Raw genomic sequence first — 14,923 nt, 5'->3', positions numbered from 1 at the left:
TGATTGGCGTTGATGGCTTCTCGTCACACCGCCCCCTACAGGTTTGGCATGCTCATAGCAGCTCTGAACCAAGGTGGACATACTGTCGGTCTCTGTCAGTTGTTTTTTTTTTTTTTTTTTTTTTTTAATGTAGAGGGGAAATATCAATGCTTGTTTACAAAAAAACAACAAAACAAAACCCAGGAGCGTGGTGTCGACGAGCCTCGGCGGTGATTTGCGGGGTTCAGTCGCTGTTGACCTGCAGCCTCTCGGGATGCTGGACGTAGTTCTGGCCGCAGGTGTCGCTCAGCTGACGGAGGTCCTTCAGCAGGCCGGCGAACTGCTCCTCCTGCCGGAGCAGCACAACACGTCTTAGACACTGACGGAGGTCGTCCTCCGAGGCACAACCACACCAACAGCTACACCAACCCTTCAGGTACCGGGTCTCACTTGGACTTTGTGGCTGTTTACGTGTCACGAATGTGCAATTTAGTATCAGGCTTTTTCAAAAGAAACTGTTTAAATGACCCGTGGTTTCCATGTTGGGCCACTGGGTGGTGCCGTTGTTTGTTTCCGCCATGAAACCTGCTGGTTATTTATTCGTTGACACTGTTTTTATTTGTGGTCTTTCTCACCAGAACGTTCATCCTCTCGGCCGCTGCCACGGCGACGCCCAGCTTCCTCTCGTCTTCCTCCCGCTCTTCCTCGATCACGCCCAACCTGCCGCGGACACACGGAAAACTCTTCTTCTTTTATTGGCCACGAGACGTCGGGACAACGCAGCTCCTTCCTCTCTAGTCACTGTTCTGGAGTTAAAGTCCCAGTGAAATGTTACACACTACTTTGTTAAAAAACGATAGTTGGGGTTCTACTTCTAAGGTTCCTCCGACTCTGCCCCACCACTGCTGTTGCACTACGAAATTATTAGAATTTTGAATCTCCAGCCTAGGAAGTCCGGGGAATCCTTCTTCGTGGGCGTGACATCACGAGTTGTGCAGATCTCGATCTGTTGTGTTTATATCGACTTGTTTCCCTCTTAAATATCAAAGTTTTTACAGTGTTTTGAAGTTATAGTCGGCATTTTATGAGTCTTGACGAAAGATTGAGCCTGGAAGAGACCAGAGAGAGGAGGAAAGGAGCCCGGGTGGCGGGAGCCACTAGCTCGCGCGGCTAGCGGCTAGCGGCTAGCGGGAGCTGCTAGCTCGGGCAGCTAGTTGACGATCAGGCAATACCTGGACTCATCTTTGGTGATTCCGCGCAGTCGGAAAAGCGCTTCGACGTGATCCAGGAAGCCGAGTCGTTCGATGAAATATGGTTAAATTCAGCCTCTTCGTGGTCAAAACTCTGATCCTCCATAATGTAAACACAACTTGGGCGTGTGCACAACTCGTGACGTCACTCTATTATTGTCAGAAGCTCCGCCCAGCAGAGGAAATAGCGCCGTTTATCGGCTATTTTCTCGCAGATTGCCGTGTTTTAACATTTTACCCTTCGGGCCAGTTAGCATCAAAAATGTCCCTAGAAGCGACAGCCAGAGTGTTTCGGAGGTCGAGTTTTCATTTCACTGGGACTTTAAGCTGCAGTTTGATTTAATCACTCTTGACTTTTTGATTCTTTGTGTTCCTGACCGCTGCACCGCCTCCGCCGGCGATGACGTCATCAAGAGTCGTCAATCAATGTCGTCTGAATCCGTTTTCATGGAATATGCAACAATCACACTGAACTGCACCGTCTACTCGGGAACGTTTGCGGCGACCTGAAGGTGGCGCTGGCGAGCTGCTCCTCCCGCGCGGCCAGCAGGCCCCTCAGCTCGTGCAGCTCGGCCTGCAGCAATGCATTGTGGTCCTGGCTCTGGACGATGAAGTCCTCCAGCCGCTTGGCCATGTCCAGCTCGCGCTCCGTCACCTGCTCCACACCCAGCCGGAGCTCGGACAGCTCCTGGGCGTGCTGGAGGTCAGAGGGCGGGGGACAGTGGGTCAGTGGGTGTGTGTGTGTGTGTGTGTGTGTGTGTGTGTGTGTGTGTGTGTGCGTGTGTGTGTGTGTGTGTGTGTCTCACTCGGTCCAGAACATTGAATGGCTCGTTCTCAGGCTTCAGATCGTTGGACTCCCTGCTGTGAATCACTTTGATCCAGGGAACCGGAGCCGGCGGCCGCTTGATGCTGCCCCTCTGGAGAAGATTAGACAACAAACAAACAAACAAACAAAAAAAGAAAACTTGATTCACTTTTTATTCGGATAATCTGTTTAAAATATCCCTTTTTTTCCCCAAACACGCTCAAATTCAAACATCAAAATTAACAAAATATATTTCACCAATCAAACAGTGAAGAAACTATATATATATATTTTTTTTTTAGCTGCTGTGTGTTTCCCAATGTTTAGCTATAATAGACATTTTTTAATTTTTTAAATTTTTTTCTTTATTTTTCTTTTTTGTTTTGTTTAATCTTCCCTTTTTTTCTCTTTTTTTCCCATTTTTCTTTATTTCTTTATTTTTCCTCACTTAAATAAATCTTTTATACCTATTTTCTTCTTTTACACTTTTTCCCCATTTTTCTTTTATTTCTTTTTTCTTTATTTTATAAACCTTGTTCCCATGTCGTTCTTTTTCTCTTTTCCCTTTTTTTTTTCTTTTTAAAATCTTTTTATTTTCCATTTCCCCTTTTTTCTTATGCTTATTTCTTTCCACCCTTTCCCCCCTTCCAACGGTTTGGCCAACTTCACTTTACCTAATTTATTTTATTTTATCCTGCAGATTTGACACTTTTTTGGAAAATCTGCATGGAATGCAAACAAAATAAAATATAATAAATACTGTATTTACTTCCATTACACACTCTGACACAAAATATCATCTACTTTTTTCCTTGCATTGTTACAAAAACGCATCTTGTTCTTTTTTTTTTTACCATATTTACATGTTAGCAGCAACACCAAGAGTTAAAAGCGTGTTTTGAATGTTGCAGCAACTGTTTCCTGTCTGACGTTTCCTGCTCGCACTCACGGTTTTGGGTGAAGAAATGAGCGGCTGGTTGGTTTCGGCCTCCTGCTCGGATGTGGGCAGCGCCTCAGAGCTGCTCTGCCGCTTCATGGTGTGTTTGGGGTGTCCGGGGTGCCTGTGGGGGGCGCTCTGGGTCCTTTTCACCGGCTTCCTCTCCCTCATGCTCCTCCGATGCCGCGGGTCGCTGTTCGGTCAGAGCGGCGGCGTTTTAAACTGGGCTCACACTGCAAAAACCTCTCCAATCCCCATGTCACTGGCTTTAGCATGAACCTCTGCTCACCGTAGCTGTGGTTAGCATTAGCATTCATTGATAGCGTTTAGCATTCTTTTCAAAGAGCTGTTGGTCGTTTATCTCAGCGGTTTATTTCTGCTGCTTCTCAGTGTTGGCTTAGAAAATTTAAGAAGTGATAATATCCAGATTATAGAGCATCTTCCTCTAACATCAGATTATAGAGCATCTTCCTCCTCTAACATCCAGATTATAGAGCACCTTCCTCCTCTAACCTCAGATTATAGAACATCTTCCTCCTCTAACCTCAGATTATAGAACATCTTCCTCCTCTAACATCAGATTATAGAGCATCTTCCTCCCCTAACATCCAGATTATAGAGCATCTTCTACCTCTAACATCAGATTATAGAGCATCTTCCTCCATTAACGTCCAGATTATAGAGCATCCTCCTCATCTAACATCAGATTATAGAGCATCTTCCTCCTCTAACATCCAGGTTATAGAGCATCTTCTTCCTCTAACATCAGATTATAGAGCATCTTCCTCCTCTAACATCCAGATTATAGAACATCTTCCTCCTCTAACATCCAGGTTATAGAGCATCTTCCACCTCCGACATCAGATTATAGAGCATCTTCCTCCCCTAACATCCAGATTATAGAGCATCTTCTACCTCTAACATCAGATTATAGAGCATCTTCCTCCATTAACGTCCAGATTATAGAGCATCCTCCTCATCTAACATCAGATTATAGAGCATCTTCCTCCTCTAACATCCAGATTATAGAGCATCTTCTTCCTCTAACATCAGATTATAGAGCATCTTCCTCCTCTAACATCCAGATTATAGAACATCTTCCTCCTCTAACATCCAGATTATAGAGCATATTCTACCTCTAACATCAGATTATAGAGCATCTTCCTCCTCTAACATCAGATTATAGAGCATCTTCCTCCCCTAACATCCAGATTATAGAGCATCTTCTACCTCTAACATCAGATTATAGAGCATCTTCCTCCATTAACGTCCAGATTATAGAGCATCTTCCTCCTCTAACATCAGATTATAGAGCATCTTCCTCCTCTAACATCCAGATTATAGAGCATCTTCTACCTCTAACATAATATTATAGAGCATCTTCCTCCTCTAGCATCCAGATTATAGAGCATCTTCCTCCTCTAAAGTCAGATTATAGAGCATCTTCCTCCACTAACATCAGATTTTAGAGCATCTTCCTCTGATTGAATACTGATTTTCATCGTATGCAATAAGCGTCTTGATGATTCCTATTCTGATGTTTTCTTATTGAGATTAACTGAAGCCTCAGTGGCACATTGAGCAGTAAACGTCTCTTACCCGTCTCGCGGGCCTTTGGGGTCGCCGGGAAGCTGCTGGAGCGACGACTGATGCGGGCTGTACTTTCCCAGGTCCTTCGGAGGAACGTAGTCCGGTTTGTTTTGCCCCGTTTGGCTGCCGGAGAGAGAGATTTCTCGTGAAACTCGTGAAAACCATGTACCGAGCACCTTCACTCACAAAGCCCTGCGCGTTTCGGACCTGCTGACGACGATCCGTAGGGCGTCGGAGCCCAGAGACTCTGAGATCTGGTTCAGGATGGACGGCAGGGGAAACAGCCGGTCGATCGTGTCCTGAAGAGGAAACAAACTTCACGTGACCAGTGTCTGATAAGTTTAAGAAAAGATAAGTGGCAGTAAAGTCCTAGTGAAAGGAAAATTCCACCTCCAAAACACTCTGGTCCAAGGGTAAAATGTTAAAACACGGCAATCTGCGAGAAAATAGCCGATAAACGGCGGTATTTTCGCTGCTGGGCGGAGCTTCTGACAATAATAGAGTGACGTCACGAGTTGTGCACACGCCCAAATTGTGTTTACATTATGGAGGATCAGAGTTTTGACCACGAAGAGGCTGAATTTAACCATATTTCATCATCGTCGTCATTTCAAACCCAGTGATTGATGAAGAAGACACAGAAGGTGGTTCTGCCATCGGTGACCCCGTCTGGAACATGTTTGAGGAAGCAGAAGATGCTTCGTCCTCCATTCGTCCTCGTCTCCTCGCCTCAGTAGCCGCCAGTTTTCACCTTTGAGGCTTTGAGGCTCCTGACTTTTGGCAGAACGACTTCCTGGATCATGTCGAAGAGCTTTTCTGACTGCGCGGAATCACCGAAGATGAGTCCAGGTATTACTTGATCGTCTACTAGCCGCTAGCAGCTAGTGAGAGCTAGCGGCTCCCACTAGCTGCTAGCCACTAGCGACTCCCGCTAGCCACGCGAGCTAATGGCTAGCCGCTCCCGCCGCCTGTGCTCCTTTTCTCCTCTCTCTGGTCTCTTCCAGGCTCAATCTTTCGTCAAGGCTCATAAAACGCCGACTATAACGTCAAAACAGTGTTAAAACTTGGATATTTAAGAGGGAAACAAGCCGATATAAACACAACAGATCGAGATCTGCACAACTCTTGACGTCACGCCCACGAAGAAGGATTCAAAATTCAAATAACTTTGTTATGTGACAACAGTGGTGGGGCAGAGTCGGAGGAACCTTAGAAGTAGTAGCCCAACTATCGTTCTTTGCAAAGTAGTGTTTTACATTTCACTAGGACTTTAAAAGGAATCGTGTACTACTACTTGAAATAAAGCCGTGATGGAATGTGACAAGAGAATCACGTTTTCCCGTATAATCCGACAAGTGTCCGTCGAGGCCGTAGTGTTCAGAAACTGCAATCGCTTGAAAGTCAGGAAAGACGTCGGATCTGAGCAAAATCTTGACGACGAATCCGACGGAGGCGGTTCGTCGTACCTGATCCTTGCGGTGGATGATGTCCACCAGCAGGCCGTGCAGCACCGCCAGACGCAGTGGCAGGTCCACGTAGCCGTCGAAGGAGGTCATGGCGACGTCGGTGTCCTCGCTGGACACGGTCTTCAGGAAGCTCCTCATCCCCTCCCAGTGCTGCTGCAGGAAGTCGTTCATGAAGAGCATGTATTCCTCCTTCTCTCCGAACCTGAAGCGCAAACACACCGTCTCGGTTTGCTTCAACAGAGAATCACATCCTGACAGGTTTCAACTCGAAACCACCTGCAGAGCTTGAACCTCGTGTGCTTCGCGTTGTAAGAAATATAAACCGTGTGTTGCTGCTGCTCCTGTGACGACCAGGAAACATCAGCATTAAGCCTGGAACAATTCTTTTATTGGCGTCTTATACAAGGAAAAAAAGTGTGTTAGACTAAAAAGTATTCACATTTTTACCACTTTAAGAAGTGGAATTTTTCTCTTTTTAACAGAAGAAAAGACCAATAAACGAATGAATCTGGCGAAAGGCAACAATCTTTCCTGCTTCTGGTTGAATGCTGACCTTCATAAAGTTTTTCATAATAATAAATCGGTAAATATCATCAAAGAATCGGTTTAACTGCCCTCTGGCGCCCCCCAGTGGAGCCCCACCCTCCAGCCCTCTGGCACCCCCCGGTGGAGCCCCACCCTCCAGCCCTCTGGCACTCCCCGGTGGAGCCCCACCCTCCAGCCCTCTGGCACCCCCCGGTGGAGCCCCACCCTCCAGCCCTCTGGCTTCCCCCCGGTGGAGCCCCACCCTCCAGCCCTCTGGCACCCCCCGGTGGAGCCCCACCCTCCAGCCCTCTGGCGCCCCCCGGTGGAGCCCCACCCTCCAGCCCTCTGGCACCCCCGGTGGAGCCCCATCCTCCAGCCTTCTGGCACCCCCCCGGTGGAGCCCCACCCTCCAGCCCTCTGGCACCCCCCAGTGGAGCCCCCGCCCCCGCAATGAGCAGCCACTCACAGAGTGAAGTTGGCCAGGTTCTGGATGACCTTGGCCGTCAGGGTGAGTGTCCGCAGGGTGGCGGGCTCGGGGTAAGGCTGCGTCAGGCCGAACAGAGACGGACTGAGGACCGCAGGACACAGGAAGCGAAGGAAGAGCGACGCCGAGATGAGCCGCTGACCGATCTCCGCCCTGCCCTGGTCCTCACACAGCTCCGCCCAGCAAGAGAAGATCTTGTTCAGTTCCTCAGGAAAGGCTCTGAAAGTGAAGAAACACTGTGAACCAACGCTTCCCCCCGACACCGCGGCCCTGAGACGCTTCCCGTCGGGAGCCGCCGGGTCTCACCCGTGGACCTGGACGATCTTCTGCACCACCTCCTCGCAGGTGTCCCTCAGGTGCTTCTGGTTGCTCGACAGCTCGGAGGCGTGGCACTTCCGGGGGTCGACCTCACGGTTCTCCGCCGAGGCGTACAGCCGCGCGATGAAGTCCCCTGCGTTCCAGAGAAGAGCTGAATGCCGACACCTCCCCCACAACGATCACACAACCGCCGCTGGCGAGCCGCCGTACCGAGTGTGTCGATGAGGTACTTCTGGCCCACCAGCTTCATGTATTCGTCAATGGCTTTGGTGGCCAGCGTGTTCTCCCTGAAGATCAGCGCCTCCTTCTCGCCGAGGCGCTCCACCTCTGCACCGCCCAAATCAATGAGGAATTCCTGGAACGTTTCGCAGAACACACCCCGCTGAACAAAAGCATTTCTTAAGTTGGGTAAAAAGGATTCCCCGCCGCGGCTCGCGCTCCCACCTTGGCCTTGCCGATGCTCTGCAGCACGTGGACCAGAGCGCCGGCCAGCTCCTCCTTCTCCTTCACGCTGAGCAGCGGCTCCAGGCTCCGACACATCTCCACGTAGTCCAGCGTCACGTACTCCGCAAACTCCTTGTACTTCTCCATGGGCAACACCTGCAGGTTCTGGAAGCGGGCCTTGATCCGGAGCGAGGCCTGGGAGCCCAGCAGCTCCTTGGCACCGGCGGAGCCCAACACCTTGTAGGGGCTGATGGGATACCACCTCTCCTGGTAGGCCCTCCCTCGGATGTCGGACAGAGGTATGGCCACGCTGCCCAGGGGGTGCAGGATGGACTCATCTCGAGAGTGTCTCTTCTTCTTGGGGTCTTCTTCGCGGAAGAGGTGCAGGCTGATCTGGGAGACGCTGGGCAGGTTGTCAAGCTCGAAGAATTCCCCCCAGAAGATCTGGCACCCTCCAACCGGACCGCCGCTGTTCCCCGGGCCTCCCGAGGACCCCGCCGAGCCGTCCCCCACCAGGCTGGAGCGGCTCGCCGGCTTGCCGACGGCCCGGCTGCTGGTCCGGGCGAACAGCGTCCCGTCCAGGTGCACCTCGCAGTGGTACCGCCGTTTGGGCGGCAGGTCCTTGGCCTCGTTGACCCACAGACTCAGGGAGTTCTCCGTGCGCTCGATGTTATCCTGCGGACATCGGTGCATCAGAAGGTGTTCGGGTTTGACGGTAAACGGCGGTTTGGCGCGCGCGAGGGGCGGATCACCTTGTTGGGCTGCGCAGCTCGTCTCAGATCCTCGATCCATCGGTCCCGCTCAGCCGCCGAGGAGCAGCCGAAGCAGTGCGAGTTCTCCGAGTTTATCACCTGTCGAAACAAACACATCTGTGAGGGGAAGGAAACAGCCGACTGGATCTCCGGGGGCCCTGGACCCTGCGTCCGACACCCACATCAGGTTCTGTTCATGAGCACCGGGCACCAGTCGGGGCTTCTTCATGCCTCTGAGCTGAAGACGAAGCAACCGAGGTCCCATTTACGCAACAATTCTTCATTTTCACTTCCGAAAACTGCACTAAAGCTACTGAAAGCCATGGTTGTTTCCGTGGCAATGGTAGAAACAAACGGTTGAGTTAGCATGTCGGGCCACTAGTGGGAGCAACAGGTTAGTTCAGGCTCTGACGTTTACCTCAAAGCAGTACTTCTCCCCGAGGATGGAGCTGTGGACGGGCCTGATGACGGTGCTGGTGTCTGCACTCAGGTCCAAACTCCCCACGGCGCTGACCGGGATCGATACCGACTCCCGGGAACTGTGGTGCCTGAAACAGGAAGTGAAATCATCAGGGAAAAAAAATAAACATGTCACTGGAGAGAATAGGGACGACGGTCGACGGAGACGAGGCAGAATCCAGGCGTGTGAACGACGGTGAGACGTTTACCAAAGAACTGGCTGCAAAGTGATTTATTTTCTTGTATATTTTATTAGTAAAAGAGGATTTGTTTGTACTTTTGCTTCTAAATTTGGGCATTTGGGTCCATCTTCATACCCACCCACATGGAAAGAACCTATATAGAAATATGTTTTAATATAGGTTTTGATATAGGTTTTTGATATATGTGACCTATATAAAATGGGCCGTTTTCCTATATTATAATATGTACACATATACATGCATACAGGTACCTATATAGGTACATATATGCACCTATATGTTCTTCTTGCATAATTGTATGTATATGTATATATATGACTGGTGTGGACATATATATATATATATATATATATATATATATATATATATATATATATATATATATATTACAGCAGACCTGCTTCCTTTGCTGAGCGCCCCCGAGTGCAGCTGTGTGTTGCTCCCCCTCTTGGCTTTGCCGTCCAGACGTCGCTTGATCAGCGCCTGAGGGTGAAGGAGGGCGCGTGAGAACAATCCTGGGTTCCCGTCGACGTTACAGGGGCTGATGTGTGGTGTGGTGTGGTGCGGTGTGGTGCGGTGTGGTTGCGGCGCGGCGCTCACCCTCACGCCGCCGTCCTGGTTCTTGGGCCGCGGTCCTGACAGGCCCACCGGGTCGGGGCTGCACTCTGTGAGCAGATCAAAGTCCACACCAGTCACCTCTCACTCTCTTACAAAGGTGGTTAGATGAAGAACCACCACTTCTTCAGGCGGGAAAATGTCAAGTCAGCAAAACGTTTAGAGCGGCTGTCCTACACCTTAAAGGGTCTTTACATTTTTTTTTTTTTTTTTTTTTTTTAACTTGGTCTCTCCTTGTTTTATACTTTAAAGAAGAAAAAAAATGATTTGTGTTGGGCTTTCAGATGAAACAGAGAGATTATAGGAATTTACTCATTTTTATTGAATACATTGACTGAAAATCTGAATTGATTTATATTATTTAATGACATAAATCAGTGTGAATTCCAAGGTTTGACACTTGTGGGTAAACATTATATTGTATTGTTGTGATTATTGACTGAAAGACTTATTTTTTGTCTTTTTGTCTTTTAATCTTGTGCTTTTGTTTTAGTCTTTTAAATTAAATTAAATTAAATTAAATTAAATTAAATTAAATTAAATTAAATTAAATTAAATTAAATTAAATTAAATTAAATTATTGTTTTAATTTAATTTAATTTAATTTAATTTGATTTAATTTCCCCCTTTCTGGCATTGTATAATGAAATATTTAATATTGTAATAATATAAAATTATTTCTATACATATTATAATAACAATATAATATATAATAATATTAATTATTTATAATAATAAATATTCTTAAAGAATAATGTCCAGGTCTCAAATTCCCGAGTCAAGATCGTTTGTTTTTCCATTTTTTTTCTATTTCTCATGCAAATGAACTTGGTTGCCAATCTGTAATTGGCTCGTTAGTTTTGTGGCGCATGACGATACTTCTCTCCGCCTTTCCTGCTCAGAGCTTTCTGTTAGCTTTAGCATTAGCCACAACCCATCCCTTAACGCTTACTATTTCACTAAACTCTTGTCTGTTGAAGTGCGAGTCATTAAAGTTCTGTTTCCACGACAACGTTTCAAGCTAAAACTCAATTTGCTTTTGCGTTTTTCCCTCCAGAGAAGTTTTGCCTTCACACGGTGATTTACTGAAAATGATATCCATTTCCACGGAAAACAGCAGAAACGCATCTTCAGACTTAAAGTCGCTGCTGTTGCTTCTGCAACCTGCGATTTCTAAACTTTCTCTAAACTGAAGTTTGAACTCAGGAAACGTGAGCCAGGTTGCCAAACGTCTTCAGGTCCGGCCTCGTCGAGCTTTTACTTCACCGGCAGAGCCTCCGAGGGCTTTTTTTTTTTTTTTTAACCCTGTTTGCTTACCCAGCGCCCCGCCACAAACCATCCAGCGCCGGAATCCCATCATTTAGTCTCAAGACGCCGCCGCCGCCGTCGTCGTCTCCCTCTAAAATCTCCCTCGTCTCCTCGCTTGACGCCCGTCAAAGTAAAAGCCTGAGGCTTCCTCAAAACTGCTTCTTCACAAAATGTCAGTTGAAGTAAAAATGCTCTCTCTCTGTCTCTCTCTCTCTCTCTCTCTCTCTCTCTCTCTCTCTGTACGAGTGTTCATTGGAGCTGTCGATCGCCCAGTGAGATGCTATCTCACCCCAGAAAAACCGTAGAGGAAGCAATTTTCACAGTAATTCTCACGAATAAACATTCTGCTATTTCCTCTGCGGCTGCAGGCTGACAAACACGAGGCCCGCCGGCCCGACCCGGGCCGCCTTGCTCTGGAGGAGGAGGAGGAGGAGGAGGAGGAGGAGGAGGAGAAGGAGGAGGAGGAGGAGAAGCTTGCTTCTGGTGAATGAAGCAGCTGAGTGTGAAGCCTCAACTACAAACCGCTACACCCTCATGTTTACCTTCTGCACAGGGAGAACATGTAGACACACAACCCTCTGTGTGTGTGTGTGTGTGTGTGTGTGTGTGTGTGTGTGTGTGTGTGTGTGTGTGTGTGTGTGTGTGTGTACCTGTTTCAATATCCACGAGGTTCTGCATGCTGAAGTTCGACCAGCAGTTGCTGACACGGTTTCGGGTCCACATGGTTGGCTGGGGAGGAGAAACACACACACACACACACATACACACACACACACACACACACACACACACACACACACACACACACACACACACACACACACACACACACACACAGGTGTGAGCAGAGCATGCACACGGGATCACATCGTCTTCCTGAACACTGTTGATGACGTCCGGAGACTAAAACCACCACAGACCCTCGATCTGTTTGAGCCTCGGTCGTGTGTGTGTGTGTGTGTGTGTGTGTGTGTGTGTGTGTGTGTGTGTGTGTGTGTGTGTGTGTGTGTGTGTGTGTGTGTGTGTGTGTGTGTGTGTGTGTGTGTGTGTGTGTGCACCTCCTCCTCTGGAGGGATGAGGATCTGTCCGTCCTCCAGGACACAGCTGCTGATGTCCCACAGAGGGACCTCCTGGGGGGGGGCCCACTGCAGCCGGGGGAGCTCGGTGGGGGCCGCCGCTGTTGCTTCGGGGTCGTCTGGTCCTGCAGCACACACACACACACACACACACACACACACACACACACACACACAGGTGTGAGCAGAGCAAGCACACGGGATCACATCGTCTCCCTGAACACAGTTGACGATGTCTGGAGACTAAAACAACCACAGACACTCGGTCTGTTTGAGCCTCCGTCGCCACGACGATGTTTATCTCTCAGGGTTTGGTCGCTCCCATTCTCCGTCTTATCTCTCCGTCTCCTCATAGTCCTGTCCTTCCTTCTCTAGTCCTCCAGTCTCCCTGAAGCTTCTACAAATGTCTCACTGAGTCAGTCACTCGTTTTTCCTTTCTTCTCGTTTCCTCTGTTGCTTCCAGGTCGTTTCTTATCGTTCAGTTAGTGAAGATCGTTTTGCTTTAAATGCCGTCGACTCGCCATTTCACAAAAATCGGATTGTGACAACATTTCAGAGCAACGTGTGGAGAAGAGAACGACCGAAATGAACATGTTGTCCTATTTACGGTTTGTTTGTTCTTCTGTTGTTTACCTGGTTATTTATTGTTTGTAAGCAAAACCCCAAAAAAATTAAAAATCCAGGATCAAAACGTTTTTCTTATTACAATTTAATGCATATTTATGGGTTTTTCCAGCTTCACATTTGAACTTACTGATTCAAGTTATCTGGAGGAGTGGGACACACACACACACACACACACACACACACACACACACACACACACACACACACACACACACACACACACACACACACACACACACACACACACACACACACACACACTCCATTTATTTAATTAATATTATTCCAATTTTTCCTCCGTCCTTCTTAACTTTCACTGGTATTTTATTGATACTTTTATAATTCATACTTTATTGCTACTTTTTAACCATTACTATACATTATTGATACTTTATCACTTTTACTGGTACTTTATTGACACTTTTTTTTTTTTACTGGTACTTTCCTGATTTATTTATTTTTAAATCCCCCCCCCCCCCACACACACACACACACACACACACACACACACACACACACACACACACCCACACACAATGGTAGAGCTGCTGCTAGCTGAACTTACTTGGTTGGTACAGTGGTGATACAAGTCGGCATAGAGCGGGAGACACGCACACACACACACACACACACACACACACACACACACACACACACACACACACACACACACACACACACACACACACACACACACACACACACACACACACACACAGAACCTCAGAGCGTCGGACGACGTCAGGTTTCGTCTCTCACCAGATTCAAACCTTTGACTTTCATTCTGAAGACCGTAAAAGACTTTTTAGACTTTTTAGAGACTCCCACTTAACTGACGGTCTTTCTGAGGGGACAGAAATGTCCCCGAGCCAAAGCGCGTGGCGTTCAAGGACGGGTTCTATGGGAACGATTCCTGGTTCTAGACGAAGTGGAGGAGCGTCTTAGAATCACGGACACTGGTTACCTGGCAACAACGCCGACGCACTCCCACGACTCGCCAGCCGGGGCCTCTTGAGCTTCTGGGACACCGTCCTCAGGTACTTTTTGAAGAGCGCTCCTCCTCCTCCTCCTCCTCCTCCTCCTCCTCCTGCTCCTCCTGCTCCTCCTGCTCCTCCTCTGGGCGAGGGATCGCCGGAGGAGCCCTCCGCAGGAGAAGCTAAGGTGGAGGACGGCATCCGGGCGGAGAAGAGCGACCCCGGGGGTTCGGACAACGCTCTTCTGAACGGGTTCTTTCTGGTTCCTCCAGAGCTCTTCTCAGGCTTGGCTCCTTCTCCCTCTCCTCCTCCTCCTCCTTTCCTTTTCTCTCCGGCCTCCTCGCTCAGCGCCTTGCGCCACGTCTGCATCTTGCTCCACTTGCTGCCGGAGGCCTTCTGGATCTTCTCCATGGTGGAGGTGGACGAAGCCGCCGCCGCCGCCGCCGCCTCGCCGTCGTCGGTGTGCCACCTGTAGGTGTCCAGGGCGTCGCCGGCCTCGGGCGTCTGTCCTCCGGGAGACTCGGCGGGACACCCGTGGTGGTCCTCCTCCGACGACCCCGGCTCGTTGGGCGGGCGTCGACCCGCGGCCTCCGGGTCTTTCTCCTCGGTGCCCATTTCAGGTTCTTCTGGCTCTCGCGCCTCTTTTTCCGGGCGTCGCTTCAGATCCCCGCGACCTTCTGATCTGTTTCGCCGCGAAGCAGCGCGAGGCGTCTCCTCTCGTTTCCTGTGTTGCCGAGACGCGAGCAACTCGTCACTGTGGTTTTTTTTACACCTCTGCTCTCCTCTCTTCTCCTCACCTCTTCTCTGCTCTCTTCTCCTCACCTCTCACTCCTCTCCTCTCCTCTGCTCTCCTCTCTTCTCCTCACCTCTCTCTCCTCTCCTCTCCTCTCCTCTCCTCTCCTCTCCTCTCCCCTCGTCTCCCCTCCTCTCCTCTCCTCTCCTCTCCTCTCTTCTCCTCTCTTCTCCTCTCCTCTCTTCTCCTCTCCTCTCCTCTCCTCTCTTCTCCTCTCCTCTCCTCTCCTCTCCTCTCCTCTCCTCTCCTCTCCTCACCTCTCACTCCTCTCCTCTCCTCTCCTCTCCTCTCCTCTCCTCTCCTCTCCTCTCCTCTCCT

The 14,923-nt window shown here is 49.1% G+C and overlaps 1 protein-coding gene across 2 annotated transcripts; it reads right to left on the bottom strand.

Annotated features, from left to right (window-relative positions):
- Nucleotides 1–190: 190 nt before the first annotated feature.
- Nucleotides 191–13,845, bottom strand: rasal3 (RAS protein activator like 3). Of its 2 annotated transcripts, XM_080520292.1 has the most exons (19): nucleotides 13,803–13,845; nucleotides 12,194–12,336; nucleotides 11,786–11,864; nucleotides 9,813–9,877; nucleotides 9,610–9,695; nucleotides 8,969–9,098; nucleotides 8,551–8,649; nucleotides 7,799–8,473; nucleotides 7,565–7,709; nucleotides 7,343–7,487; nucleotides 7,019–7,255; nucleotides 6,028–6,229; nucleotides 4,769–4,860; nucleotides 4,571–4,684; nucleotides 2,984–3,164; nucleotides 2,036–2,146; nucleotides 1,736–1,926; nucleotides 615–699; nucleotides 191–328 (listed from the first exon to the last, which is right to left on the bottom strand). In XM_080520292.1, exons 3-19 carry the CDS (start codon nucleotides 11,856–11,858, stop codon nucleotides 224–226), a joined length of 2,736 nt encoding a protein of 911 aa, XP_080376418.1. In that variant the 5' UTR covers nucleotides 11,859–11,864; nucleotides 12,194–12,336; nucleotides 13,803–13,845; the 3' UTR covers nucleotides 191–223. The 2 variants fall into 2 exon arrangements, with proteins under 2 accessions (XP_080376418.1, XP_080376417.1); XM_080520291.1 differs by lacking the exons at nucleotides 12,194–12,336; nucleotides 13,803–13,845 and having other exon boundaries at nucleotides 11,786–11,911.
- Between the last annotated feature and the right edge of the window lie 1,078 nt (nucleotides 13,846–14,923).

Source organism: Blennius ocellaris (assembly GCF_963422515.1).
Source record: "Blennius ocellaris genome assembly, chromosome: 3".
Taxonomy (NCBI): domain Eukaryota; kingdom Metazoa; phylum Chordata; class Actinopteri; order Blenniiformes; family Blenniidae; genus Blennius; species Blennius ocellaris.
The sequence above is the reverse complement of the archived record's forward strand: the minus strand, read 5'-3'. Positions and strand labels throughout refer to the sequence as shown.